Source organism: Trematomus bernacchii, unplaced genomic scaffold (genome assembly GCF_902827165.1).
Source record: "Trematomus bernacchii unplaced genomic scaffold, fTreBer1.1, whole genome shotgun sequence".
In the NCBI taxonomy this organism is placed as follows: domain Eukaryota; kingdom Metazoa; phylum Chordata; class Actinopteri; order Perciformes; family Nototheniidae; genus Trematomus; species Trematomus bernacchii.
Window position 1 is genome coordinate 3,259,945 of NW_022987513.1, and position 13,709 is coordinate 3,273,653.

At 40.9% G+C, this 13,709-nt stretch overlaps 1 protein-coding gene across 12 annotated transcripts in view; it reads right to left on the bottom strand.

Annotated features, from left to right (window-relative positions):
- Nucleotides 1-5,735: 5,735 nt before the first annotated feature.
- The window catches only part of acaca (acetyl-CoA carboxylase alpha), a 44,312-nt gene continuing 36,338 nt past the window's right edge, over nt 5,736-13,709 (bottom strand). For all 12 annotated transcript variants that reach the window (XM_034153133.1, XM_034153182.1, XM_034153166.1 and 9 more), the window contains 7 exons: nt 12,592-12,727; nt 12,345-12,522; nt 12,149-12,261; nt 10,814-10,968; nt 9,908-10,078; nt 7,387-7,523; nt 5,736-7,305 (listed from right to left, as the gene is read on the bottom strand). In XM_034153133.1, coding sequence (XP_034009024.1) covers nt 7,179-7,305; nt 7,387-7,523; nt 9,908-10,078; nt 10,814-10,968; nt 12,149-12,261; nt 12,345-12,522; nt 12,592-12,727 — 1,017 coding nt within the window. In that variant the 3' untranslated portion in view covers nt 5,736-7,178. The remainder of the gene's footprint in view (nt 7,306-7,386; nt 7,524-9,907; nt 10,079-10,813; nt 10,969-12,148; nt 12,262-12,344; nt 12,523-12,591; nt 12,728-13,709) is intronic.

Below are 13,709 nucleotides of genomic sequence, written 5' to 3' on the forward strand. Positions count from 1 at the left end.
AAGTACCTCCTAACATCTTTATCAGTCTGATTTAAATGTTTCAAACCAACGTTGTCAGATATGCAATGTTGTCAAGCACAATGATTTCCCTGGTTGGTTGCCTTTGTCCTTCAGAGCCAGAGGACACTGGTCAAAGCCTTGCACAGCCCCAATGAGAAGCAGTAAACCAACATTTCCACAGGGAGTTGGCTTTCCACGCTCCGCTGATATGCCTGTAATGCATGCATTTTAATGTGGCGCACCTCTGGAAATAGGCCACTGCTGAACTGATGTTTGCATGTAGCTTAACTATTTTAGTCAGCACCTATGTGCATACCAAAACATATAATGAGAAAAGTTAGGTAGTAAAGTAGTATATGTAAATAGAAAAATAAATGATATGTTGGCTAATAAACAGCATACAATATTCTTAAAAAATAAATTGTGTTCAGTAGAAGGTGCAATGCTGAGAAAATGTTTGATTTTGACATATATAAAACAAATTTAGATTAGATTACATTTTAAGTGACTGCATTTCAAAGTAGTCTGACAACAATAATAACGAGTTGTGATGTGGGAGGCGTGTGGCGCAGTGGTTTAGTGCGTTGGTGTTCGGATCAGGGGAGCACAGGTTCAAACCCCACTGAAGATGGCATGTCGTTGTTTCCCTGGGCAAGACACTTCACCCCAAATTGCTCCAGTGGGGATTGCCCACAGTATTGAGTATGCAAGTCGCTTTGGATAAAAGCGTCTAACAAGTGATATGTAATGTATTGTAATGTAATGATGTGTGTGTGTAGCAGACTGCATGCTTTTCAGTATCATCTTTTCCAATTGCCAATCTGTGACTTTATCCTGACATGTGACTTGGATAAGATGTAAAACTACAGTGTCCCACTACCTTAAAGTGCATGCAATGTTTGTATGTGAAGTAAACACACATGTATTTGCTGTATTTCAAACTCAACTAGCAACATCAAGTGCTATTGCAACATTATTTTATCTTTCATAAGAAGATAGTATGATGAGGTCAACAGAACATACAATTATGATTCACAGAAATATAATTATGTGTATGCCAAGTAAATTATAGGTAGACATTTCTGCTAGCCTTAATGACTGTGGACTAACATTTGTACACTTTTTATACATTTACAATACAGTACAGATGAGTCGAACAGTTGTCGCAGCAGTAACACAAATGGTGCTTGTATTTTAGTTTCAGCCCTAAAATACCACAATTAACTTTCATGAAGTGAAACCACACTGTGAAAGGGTTACATTTTTACAAGACAATATTACGGACATCACCCAACAACACAATGCAGAAGTGACCAATCAGAAGAAAGCTACGCCAAAAGCACATTCTGCTTTATCATATTTTTTACTCTAGATGAGACAAGAATGTACTAAATAAACATCATTCTTTAGTAAAAAATAGTTAAAACTAGCAAATTGAAACCTTAAACTCATTAGGAAAATGTTAACTAAGAAATTAAACCAAGTGAGATGTAAAAACTATTTTTCATAGACTTCTACAGTATAGAATCTGACAGTGTTTTACAACCAGCGGAGTCACTGCTGGCTAGTAGAACATCAAGTTTAAGCTATTGCAGTTTATGTTAGACTGAACAACTGAAACATGAAATGGTGATAGGTTAGTAAGCAATAATATTAGTTTTAGTTCATATTAATCCACTCAATATTATTGCTTTCAACTAACCTAATTCAGTAAGGCAAGGCAAGGCAAGTTTATTTATATAGCACCTTTCAACACAAGGCAATTCAAAGTGCTTTACAAAAAATGAAAGACATTAAGAAAATGGCATTTAAAATCAGTCATTAAAAAAAAAGTAAGGTGAAATGTGGTACATTTAAGTAAAGTCAACATTTCAGTTTTTTTCAGTGTAGATGGTATAATGTTTACCATGATCAACATCTGAGTTTAGCATGCTAGCATTTGTTCAAAAGCAGCAGTATGTACAGCTAAGGCTTCAAACCCCAACGCTACACCTCTAGCTTGGCTGACAATTGTTTTTTGACTGAAATATGGGCTCTCAGTTGTCGGTGACTTCCTGCCGGCCCGGCCTTGCCCGCTCCTCCAGAATGCCATGCGGACCTGTCACTGCTCCTCTAATCTCCATACCAGCCAATGACCTCGAGTCATAATTGTGATATATGGCCAAAGACGTAGCACCTTGGTTGCTGACCTTTCCCACAATCCTATACCCGGCAACCTTCATCACCTCTACCCCTCCCCTTCCTCAAACAGCCTTATATTCTTGTAGGGGGGGGGGGGGACTCCATCCTCCACCCTCCACCCTCCCTCTCCCCCATCATCCCTGCATCTCGTCGTTGGCTCGATGAACGCGGCTCGCCACACTCCACTGGCTCTATGAATGTTAATGTAGGGAAGGGGGGGGGGGAGGAGGGGAGGGGAGTGTGGCTGCATGGTACAGGGAGCAGCTTCACCTGGTCTGCAATGCACAGCTATAAGGAGCTTTTTGTTCATATTAGGGGAGCTATTTTGCTTTTATGTTGCAGTAATATCATGGTATGAGCAGCAGAATTAGGACACAAAGCAAACCAAACAAACCGAGTTATTGTGTACAGCATATTCAATTCCTCCAGAAAATGAAAACAGACATTGGATACAGGATTTTTGCTGGTTTATTATTAGATACAATTTATTTTGTAGAGAAGTTGGTGATGAGATTTTGAAGGCGTCCGTCTTGCAGCACGTTTGTCTGAATTTGAATTAGCCCTCCTCTCTGTGGCCCCGTGTTCAGTTAGTCAGCCAGTGTTTACCAAGCTCTGACAGAATGAGAATGTATGCATTATGTGGCGATGATCGCAGGGTGGTGTAATCTTTGACCCCCGTGGCACGTTCCAAACGCAGATTGAAGATTAAGCTCCTCATGCTGCTGGCTGACAGGCTGCCTCTCTGGAGAAATGCACTGCCTGACTGGAACACTGGCCTCTCTGCAGTGTGGGAGATACACTGCGTCATTCATTTTAATTTTTCATCTATGCATGAAAATTGCTTTCCTGAAATGCGTCTTCATCATTTAAGTCTGTCATTATAAACTCTACACAGCTTTGGAATGCATAGGGACATCTCATTCAGAATCACTACCATTATGAAACTGTATGCAAACAAAGCCAGTCGTGTGACATTACTGTTTTACTTCCTGTTGGAGTTTCAGCTTTCACTCGGCTAGACTGCGACTGTTTGCCCAAAATGTATGGCAGCGTGTTCTGGGTACTACAGTTAATGGAAATGGACTTATTTGATTACTTATCCCTTTTTTTTGCTCCGCCACAGAACATGCACATGCATAGTCATTGGATTAGTGGATTTACATATGCATTTTGATGAAAATCATGCGTGTATATTTACCTATTCTAACCCCTACTTCATTCATGAAATCTGAATTCTTGATTTATTGGCTTTGATTAAATACAGAATGGACATACATTTACTTTACAAAAGCAAAGGCATTATAGGACTTAAGCACAATGACATATCTTTTTAAAATATGTGTATATTTACTAGGTGTACTAAAATACAACTGAAGTTAAATACAAATTGAGAGGAGGCAAAACAGGTGAATGTAATGGATGTCACCCTGTAAGTATCATCTTTTACATTAAGATATTTGTACACTTAAAATGTCAGAATATGTTTTCTTTTCCCCACTAGTCTGAAATTCCAAAATCTCAAAATGATCATTGCATATAAAGAATGTTTTTAACTGTAGTGTCTTGCATTAAATGATGCTCGCTGTTAATGCTCTAAAATACTTCATTTTCCATATTGATGATTCTTTAAAGGTACTTTTAGAAAAGTAAAGCAAACTTAACTTTATAAGAGCATTCTCAAACTCAAAGGAAATGTGTTTACAGTAGGCAAGCTTCTCAATATATTTCATTGTGATGCACTTTTCATATATATATAAATGTACAAGTAAAATTATATTATTATGGTAATATACTTTGTAAAATGATATAAACACACTAAATAATTGTTAAATTAAAAGGTGATTTTAATGTGTGAATACATATATTCACACAACCTAATGAAACATTTACACGCTTTATATTGTATCAGTATGATATACTGTATGTATGGAAATGTTATTTTTTAAGAAACTTGGGACAGTATACTGAACAATTGATCAGTTTTGCTTCATTTGAAGATGAAAAATGCTGGGACAACTTGGTTAACAACGTATCGTCCCATGTCAGATTTTTTGTTTTTCTCAAATCTTTGATTATTTCGCAAAGGGAACATATTTGAGGCATCTATGCCCATGTAAAACACCAGGCATTTTGTATATGAGGTCTCTCTGAGGTGACAGATGCAGACTTTTGACCCAGAGGTCACCAGTTTCAGGAATGATCTACCAACAGCTACTCACATGTGTCTCAGAGTGGCTGGTCTGAAATACCCTATCCAGCATGGTTAAAATGTAAAAAGGCAGGCAGGCAGGCGGAGATGAGATGAGCTCTTCAGAGTCCTCAGCCTGGAGAGAAATAGAACAGCTGGGGCCCGGCGCTCCCTCTGTGTCGCTCCACTCTTTGTCACGGGCAAAAGACTCTTGTTTTCAGGCAGTAATCAGACAGCCCTGGGGCTCTGTAAAGACCCTGTTCTCTTTTCATCTCAACTGTTGCATACACCCTGCTAATTGGAATCCTGCAACTGGGTCACAGGCATTGTCTCAAGTGCTGTCAAGTCATTGAGACGCGTGAATGTGGAATTATGGCTGCCTCAGATGCATGATTGAGTCTCCCCCCTGCGCTATCTTAATGCCTCCATTTCAATCTCATCGCAGACACTGATTTTCTCATTTTTTCAACATTAATATTTCTTGCTGCCTGGTCCGTTTTCTGTCACAGTTTAGACTGAACCCAGCCAGCTTGGAAATGGGAAAGTAAAAGAAAAAAAAATCTATAAATATCGCCTTGGCACCTCACATGAAAGCTTATTTAACATAAGCCTTTTTTAGACTGAGTAACTACATATTTTTTATTATAACTTTTTGGATCCTCAATCTTAAAAGAGAAAGGATAACAAAAAAAAACGTTTTCTGCATTTTCACCAAACAGTCAAGAGTTTTAGGAGGAACTCTATTCCGCAGTTTGTCGGTGATTAAAAGAAGAATTAGCCAGCCTAGCATGGCGCCACAAATGAGCAAAACCCTGTGGGAGACCGGAGAGACCAAGCAAGGCACATTTCCAATTATACAACCAAATGACTCATTTTCTTATTGGGCCTCCTATAATTGTGGTGGGTATTGGGTGCATGCAACTCAATTTGTCTCACATATTTGTTGGTGGGACGGGGAAAGAGTTGACAGAGCCAAGGGATGATGTGAAAGAATGAAACAAAAAAAATAAAAAGAGGGGCTGAGATAGATCCCTCAATATTTGTTTGATCTGCTTCATCCTCCTTAATACTGTTGAAGTTTAAAAGCCAGGAAGAAAATGCCACTTTAATCATCTGTGGATTGAGGAATGGGAAGACTATCATTTTCGAGTAATCAGAAAATGTCTCTCCAGAGTAATAGACTTTGTTCTGACTGCTGGAATTAATGAGGCTTCCAGTGATGTGATTATCTGTCCCGGGGATCATCAATATATAAAAAAAATAATTGACAAATTAAATTACTGCAATTTCTTGGAAACTTGAGTTTGGTTACTTAGATTTAAAGCAACAACATTTTTTTTAAATAAATAAACTTTTGACTTCAAACTGAGTTGGGTAGGCTTTATTAAATTTGCAGACAGTTAGAGCTCATCACTGTAAATTGTTCTCCATGTTTGTACAGGAAGCAACCAGTTACTTATAAAGCAACTACATGTCAATACAGGCAAATCAAAGGCACAGCACTGACCACAAAGCCATTTCACATTGCTGACGTTGCATTTTTTCTGCAGAGAATATGAGATCCATAGACATTTATTTCAGCATTATGGTGCAGTTTGTACTCTCGTACAGTTGCCACAATGTGCTTGTCCGTAAGTAACAAATCAAGCAGATACTGTAAGTAACAATCAAACATGTTTCTCAAAAATGTATATTAAAAATAAGTAACATTTCATACACATACACTTTAAATAGAACAGTAAGTTTGGATTACAGTGAATGAAACACTGTTCGATGTGTAACATGTAAATCCAGTGAACAGTACTCTTTCACACGCTGACATTAATGAGTTGAATTAGTGCAAATTCAAAAATATTAATTTGTTCAAAGAAAACAAAAAAAGAAACCCTTTCCACTGACAGTAATTGGTTTTAAGTAGTCATAAAAAGGGGTACAGGCTATTTCTAAACAAACACTATTAGTATCGTTGTCAATACTCATTAAAACCATCATCACCTCTGTCTATATTACCGTTGGTACCGATGTGTTTGTATGCGAGATGCGTCCTACACTCTGATTCTGGGTGAGGTAACAGTAAACAGTAAAGTGCGTCCGCAGCAGCATGTGTGTGAACCGTGTGAGTGAGAACAGAAGGGGCAGCTGTGGGTTTTGTTGCGAGGAGCGCGGCCCGTGGCGGGCTCTCCACAGGGTAACTGTGAAGCAGTGGGGGTCTAAAAGGGACCCCGTGCCCGCTCCCCGCTGGGCTCTCCTGTCCGGATCTGTTGTAGTGTTCCCCCCGCCTTTGTTCAGTAACTAAGTGTTCCCTGCTTAGGAAAGTAAAACCCCCTTCTTTCTCACTAATGCCCCCTCCCAAGCAATGTGTTGTCTGTTGGTCATCAAAACACTTGTGGTTTTTAACAAGCATATGTCACAAACCATTGTAATATGACAACAACATAAAAATGTATAGTCGTGTTGAGGCCCCTGGTAGACTTGGGCATATTATTAGAGACTAGTTTTTGTTGTTGTTTTAAAAAAAAAATTAAATTGCACTTGAATTAAAAAACACACATATATCGAGCGTACGTGCGATACGTTAGTGTGAGATATTTGGACAACATTTTCAGTATTTATGTTAGTTGTCCGAGCTATTGCTTATTGAGAATCATAGCCAACGGTTCATCTGGGGTCCCGGCAGCTGCCAGGGGCCCCTCGCGTTGGCTCCTCCAGACTCGGGGTCCCCGCCCAGGAGCGGGGTCTGGCTGTGGAGGCGGCCCGAGAAGAGCATCAGCCAGGCGGAGGAAGGAGAGGCCGGGCCCCCCCCCCCCCCTCAAGAGGAGGCCGACGTCTCCATGGTGGACAGGATGCGGACCACCTCGGCTCTCTGCGTGGGCGAAATGTGCTGAGTCATGTACACGATGGAATCCATGGCAACCTCCGGATTGGCTTGAACGAGGCTGGAAATAAAAGTAAAAAGGAGATCAAGGGAGGGAAATCATTTGTTGACATTTTGAATCTAAATTGTTGCGGGCTATCACCTGCGGATCTGCTTGAGGATGTGGTCTCGGCGGATGCACTTGATGTTCTCGTCGACCACAGACCTGGCCCCCTCCTCTTCAGCCAGCTGCCTCTCCAGCCAGGACACCACCTCTTCGTTATTATCCCACAGATAGGCCTGTGTGAGGCAGGGGACAGGAGTCATTGTGAGGTTTCACAAAGAATTCAAATTAATATATGATCTTATTTAGAGTTGGGCGTTCCCATTTGTCACAGCTAGCCACTACTTTTCAGCCATTTTTAAAGTATGAGTTAAAAAAAATGGTTCTAACTCTACATGCACAAATGACATCCTAATATAGCTTGTACCAATTATTTATCCCTTTCAAATAATGGTGAATCTGGAGGAGATCCCATCGTAGTGGGACTTCCTCCAATTGTGTTAACTGGAACACATTTATTTCAACTTGTACATCCATTTTATTTTCCAATATCCAAAGATATAATTATACACAAAGTTGAAAGTGTTTTAAGTTTTGATAACCCTATATACATTAACAAAATGAGTCTACTACCAGTATTTGAATTACTCGAAACTTGGCATAGTAATATTTCTGTATCTTTTGGTTGACACTGTATGTGCACGTAACAAGATAAGTCTATTTCTTAAGGATTGTCTCTTTAAGTCTTCTTAAACTGAACAGCTTCCCTCCTCTTACTGTGCTGCATAGAACAGTTATTCCTTTATCTGTGCAATCCCTTCAATTAAATATATAATTTACAAGGAGTGAAGTCTTTGTTATATGGGTAATATTTCTTCAATTTATTAAATGTATTTCTAGATGAAGAAGACTTTTCTTTTAACTAATTTCAACATGAAGCTTAAAAATAGTCCCATCAAATGTAAACATGTGTCTAGAGTCTAGACTCTACAATATCATGCATCAACCCATACTGTAATATCAACTATAACACAGGAGATGGACAGGCTCAAAGGGGGCCGGATGTCTTGTTGACTGGACCTGATAGAGAGAAATTAATATTCATGAGTGTCGCCATCTCTGATCCCAAACAAAGCCTGCAGGCTGGAGGGCTTAGCAAAGATTTGGGGGCTGAGGGCTTTAATGGGCTCTTGCCTTTTTTATGAACAGTCCTGCTTGAGGTCCACAAGAACATTTAATGCCCTTATTAATCATTTTTAATCTGTTTGCTTTTAATTAAGAAACAGCGTGTTGCTCTGCTATCTGCACGTGCCAGGGCTGTGATTAATTGTGGCTTAAGACAGGCCGTCCTGATTGGGATAATATATGAGAGAACAAGAGGGCCACTTCTGAGGAGATCTCAGACGCAGGGTCGGCTCCTCTGAGCCCCCAAACTGGCCATGATGGAGCGGCATTTATGGATCTCTGAGGGGTGTATATTTTCATTAACTACCGGTTATCAGTCCATCTGTATTTCATCGCAATGATTCGATAGGAATGGTTACTACTTCTTTATCTAGTGCACCTCCAGGAGAAGAAATGTGCTAGAAACAACCATTCTAATCATTCCCAGGGGGGTTAACTTGAGAATAGGCACTTTCCCTGACTTTATTTCAGAATGAGCCATTTAAAAAGGCAGAGAAAAGACTCTCTATCATTCTTCCACATATGTGCTGCTTATGCTTTATCAGTCTTCTGTCTTTTTTGGTGTGCTTTAGGGCATTGAAAAAAACAAAAAAACCTTTCCTGACTTCCATGGTTATTAGGGCTTTGTATGTCGGAAAAGAGGAAACGGATACTGTGGTATTCTATGCATTCTTTTTGTTCCTACATTCAATCATTGCAAAATCTATTTTAATTAGAAAAATGTAAGCTGCAAAGAACCAAAATGTGACCAGTCAAATAAAGCTTGACTGGCAAAATGTTGTTCGTCAAACTCATACCAAGTACCCTTTCTGACGTGCTGTTAATCACAATAGTTTGTTAAAATGTTAGAAAATGTGTGCCAGCTGAATCAATTCTACCATCATCGATGTAACATTCATTTATGTATGTGGCTTTAAATAACTTCATGTCAATATTAAAAAACAACTACAGCTAAAATCAACACAATCATGACTCCATCACACACATACACAAACACTTCATGCCTCTAAATGTTTCTGTTTCATATGGTTGTTGAGGTTCTGTCTCAATCATTTGTAGTCTCTCCATACCCGGGATGATATGGTATTTTTAATTCTAATGCACAACTGTTATCACATTCTTTTTTAAATCAATGTATAGGATTGTACAAGCTACTAGAGACCTGCATTTCGCCAAGGGGACAAACAAAAGAATATTCTATATCTATTGCCTATTTCCTGCCCAGACACTACAAATGTAAATTAGCCCATAGCTAACTCTGGTATAGCTAACAAGCCCTGCAACTGTCAAACCAACAAATATACAAACAGATACAAATCTAAGTCCATTTCACATACAAGCAAATCTATAAGACATTAACTATGGTATTCTACATTTCCTCCCAAACTCTCTGGATATATAAAACAAAGGTCATGAGTACACGGTGGGGTTTTACCTTGACGGCCCCCTCGGCCTCCACGAACCAGCGGCGCAGCATGGCCTGGATCTGTCCGTCTGTCAGCTCGCTGTTGGCCGCTGAGATCTTACTCTTCACCGTGTCCTCCAGCAGCAAACGCCGCAGGCGCCAGTAGAAGAACTGACGGGATGTTTGCCAATCAAGGATATCCTGAGACAAAAAAACACATACTAATGTCATTGCAGCTTCTGTTATGAGGAGCTATTATCACCTTTGTTTTACAATTTATTAAATGTCAGTGTCTGTTGTGAATTGTCTGCAGTGATGTCACAAAGACATAGAACTCATTAAGGAGACAGACTACCTGGCAGAAAGGACTGTTGTACGTTTGATTTGGTTTAAAAAAAAAAAACGCCTTTTATTTTTGACATAGTCCCAGGCTGTAGAAGTGTGGATTGATGTAACAAAAATATGAAACCATGTGCTTTAACACACATCTTAAAAAGGCTTATTCACATTTATAAAATTAGATTTGGGAATCTTTATTTTGTTGTGGATTTACAAGTGAGACACTGTTAATTAGGGTTGGTTCAAATGCAGTTGTCCTTCAAGCGCATACTGTGTGTACCAAACAGACCGCTCACATGACCAGAAGGGTCTTCACAGATGGATGGCAGTCAAACGGAGTGTGTGTATGTTGTGTGTGAAAAATGGGAGTGTGAGGGCACAGGATGAGATTGCGCCTGCCCGAGGCTGCTCTGCGGTTTCTAAGGTGATTGACCGGGGTCATCGCAAGATAATTATGAGGACGAGTCTCACAGACCAAACATTATTCACACAGGCAGGTGCAGCAGCAGCTACACTTAGACTCCCCTGTGGGCTTTTCTGGTTAGTCACATACTGCAGTTCACACTTTAACGGTACATGCATGTAAGAAGTGCTCACCGTTATTACACCCTTCTCTTGCATGCGACCCGGGGTGTCATGGAGGTCTGCAAACTGCACGGCCACCTGGTGGTAGATGGGCAGGAGGAACTCCTCTCGCTCCTTCAGCTTGGTCTCCAGCTCTTTACATTCAGAGGGATTCAGCTCTGGGGTTCCTGTTGGAAAATGGTACCATAAAACTATTTTGTTAAACCAAATGCCTGTAGGTTTCGATTACAAGCTGTGCATATAGACAAGGAATCACAGGTCATCCTAAAAGCAGTATTACAGTATTATAAAACACTTTTGAAGGTTGTAACTAATCTTCCATAACTTGAATCTTAAGTGTTATTGGTTTACTTGGACCCCAATTCCTGGTATAACAAATACTTGTGATGCAGGTGTGGTCATGTACCATAGCAACCATTACTGCATTCACCTGTTTTTCTGAATATAAAAATACTAAGAATTCGGAATTCTTGGATAGCTGTCTTATTATTTCTCACAAACTAGGCAGTTTGAATAAAATGTGCACAAAATAACACTGTAAACTTAAAAAAATGTTTTACACAATAATGGTTTGAAATAACTTTGACTTGGGTGTGTAAGATCACTGTTCATCAGAAGCAATTTGTAGGTTCTACTATCCTAAAGTATGTTCAGGGCTTTTGGCCAAAGTTGCTTATCACATAGCGAGTGTCACATAGTTACAGTTCCAGACTCTTTTTTTCTCACGAAAAGCGAAGCATCATCTGCAAAAACATCTGTTTAAATCACACAAATATCCCGTTGCATGCTTGTTCTGAACCTATTAACCGTAAACCGCCAAACCACTGGGGATTTCCCACCGCGGTAAGAAAATAAATCCATACAGTCACATCCCTAGTCCCATTACCATCAAATGAGCTTTCTTCATGAGCATGAAGCGGTGAATTAACTCCTTTTGTTTCGGAGCTACCCCCCAAAACCCCTGGCTGTTGTCACCAAAGACTGATTTCTGTCAATTCCAATCTGTGAGCTCTGAAACCACTCCCCAGTAGCCCCTCCATTCCTCCGATCGGCCCTCAGCGTACGGCCCACATGGAATTGGAGCACCGTTTCTCTGAGCCTGGAGGAAAATCAATACGCTGTGCTGGAGAGACAGAGAGCTGGGGATTGATCTGAGCAGGCTGTGATTGACACGTCTCCCGGGGGAGTGCGGTGAAGATGATACTATCAACACCAAATAAAGAACGACTGTGAACGCACACATGCTCCGACCTGATGGATTGCTCCTGGCCAAAAGATGAGGACAAGGCCGAGGGGGGACGCCAGCAAAGGGCTATAATTAGAATGCAAGAAAACCGGAGGACTCACCAAGTCTTTCAGCCAAGCTCATGTAGATCGGATCCACTCGTCTCATCGTCTTCACCAGGTCCTTCTTCCGGAATTTGATCTCCACCGTTCCTTCAGGCTCCAAAACTCCACCTCTGGAGACAAGAGTGATTTAAGTGAGCTTCGACGGGTTTGATAAGATGAGACTTCTTTTGTGCGCCTTTTCTTTCCAACTCACCGGCTGTCCTTGTCAGCGTACATCTCCATGTGACGAGGGTTGATGGTGGGATCTATAACCACCCAGGATCCCCCCCTCAGCTCAGCCTGGGGGGGGATATAAACCAGGACCGGCTGCCTGTACTCCCGCAGCCCGTCCACGATGTAGGCCCCGAACTTCAACACCTGGTCGTACATATCTAAGAGGGGAGAATTTCATGAGAATGGGTTTGATCCTGCATTGATGATAACCACGGAAGTAGAAGTACCTTTCATTCCTCCAGAAAAGCCCCTCCAGTTGGCAAACACCATCAGAGGGAGCCCCTCTCTGTTCAGGTCCTTAATGGCCTGCGCTGTCTTGAAAGCAGAATCTGGGAACCACACCTGTCCGGCCTGCTGGATGATCTAAATATACAAATCAGAAAATCTTCATCAGCACAAGGGTTTCTGTAAATATCAGAACACTGGAGTTTGGGGTGAGGAAAGTGAGATTAAATATAATCTATTGTGGGTTGTTCTGAGTGGAATTCACCAAAGATAACAATTAATTATATTTTTTATAAAAGGGGCCGCCATTAGACACCCCTTGGTTTAGGCCCAATCCCAAACCACTCCCTCAACCCTACCCCTCCGTGACGGAGTGAACTCCGTCTGTAGCCACACTCGCAGCTGAATGAAGTTCCCTAAGGGTATAAATACAGCACACCGCATTGGGACGGCCTCCCCTCTCTCCGGCAGAAACAGGAAATGCCGCAACTGTATGTAACAACGGTTTCAAATCAGCATCTCTTAGACCAAACATTTAAATTAAGAACTCAAATAAAACTCCAAACATCTTTAATTGTGTTACTTTTTTTGTAAAGCTCTTTTAGTTTTAAACCTGATTTTTATAAGCTTCTTAGTTTTTGCAACAATCTGTAAATATACACAACTTTATAATAAAATGCACACATTTACCTTTTTCTAGACTAAACACAGGTATGACCCTAAGTTAAAAAAATATGAGGTTATCATGAGGTTGTTAACATCGCAGTTTATCAGTGGATGTTTGCTGGAACTACTTGTAAACAGCGTGTTTCCCGACGGACACACACAGCGTGACTCCGGTCAGGTAGAGACCGGTCTCCAGTCAGCACCGCTGCAGACTCGCTGTTTGAGGGCTTGATAACCCACTCCCCCTCCACACCTCTCCACACTCGTTGGTTTGGAACAGCACTTAATGTGGCGGACCCTCCGCGCGAACGAGCAAACGGAGGGGTAGTGTGTAGGGGTAGGGTGTAGGGGGCGGTTTGGGATTGGGCCTTAGTCTCCCAAACAAACGCCCAAGTGTGTGTCGTGTATGAGCATGGATGAGCGTTTAAGGTGTGTATTGGAGGGAAGCTGTGAA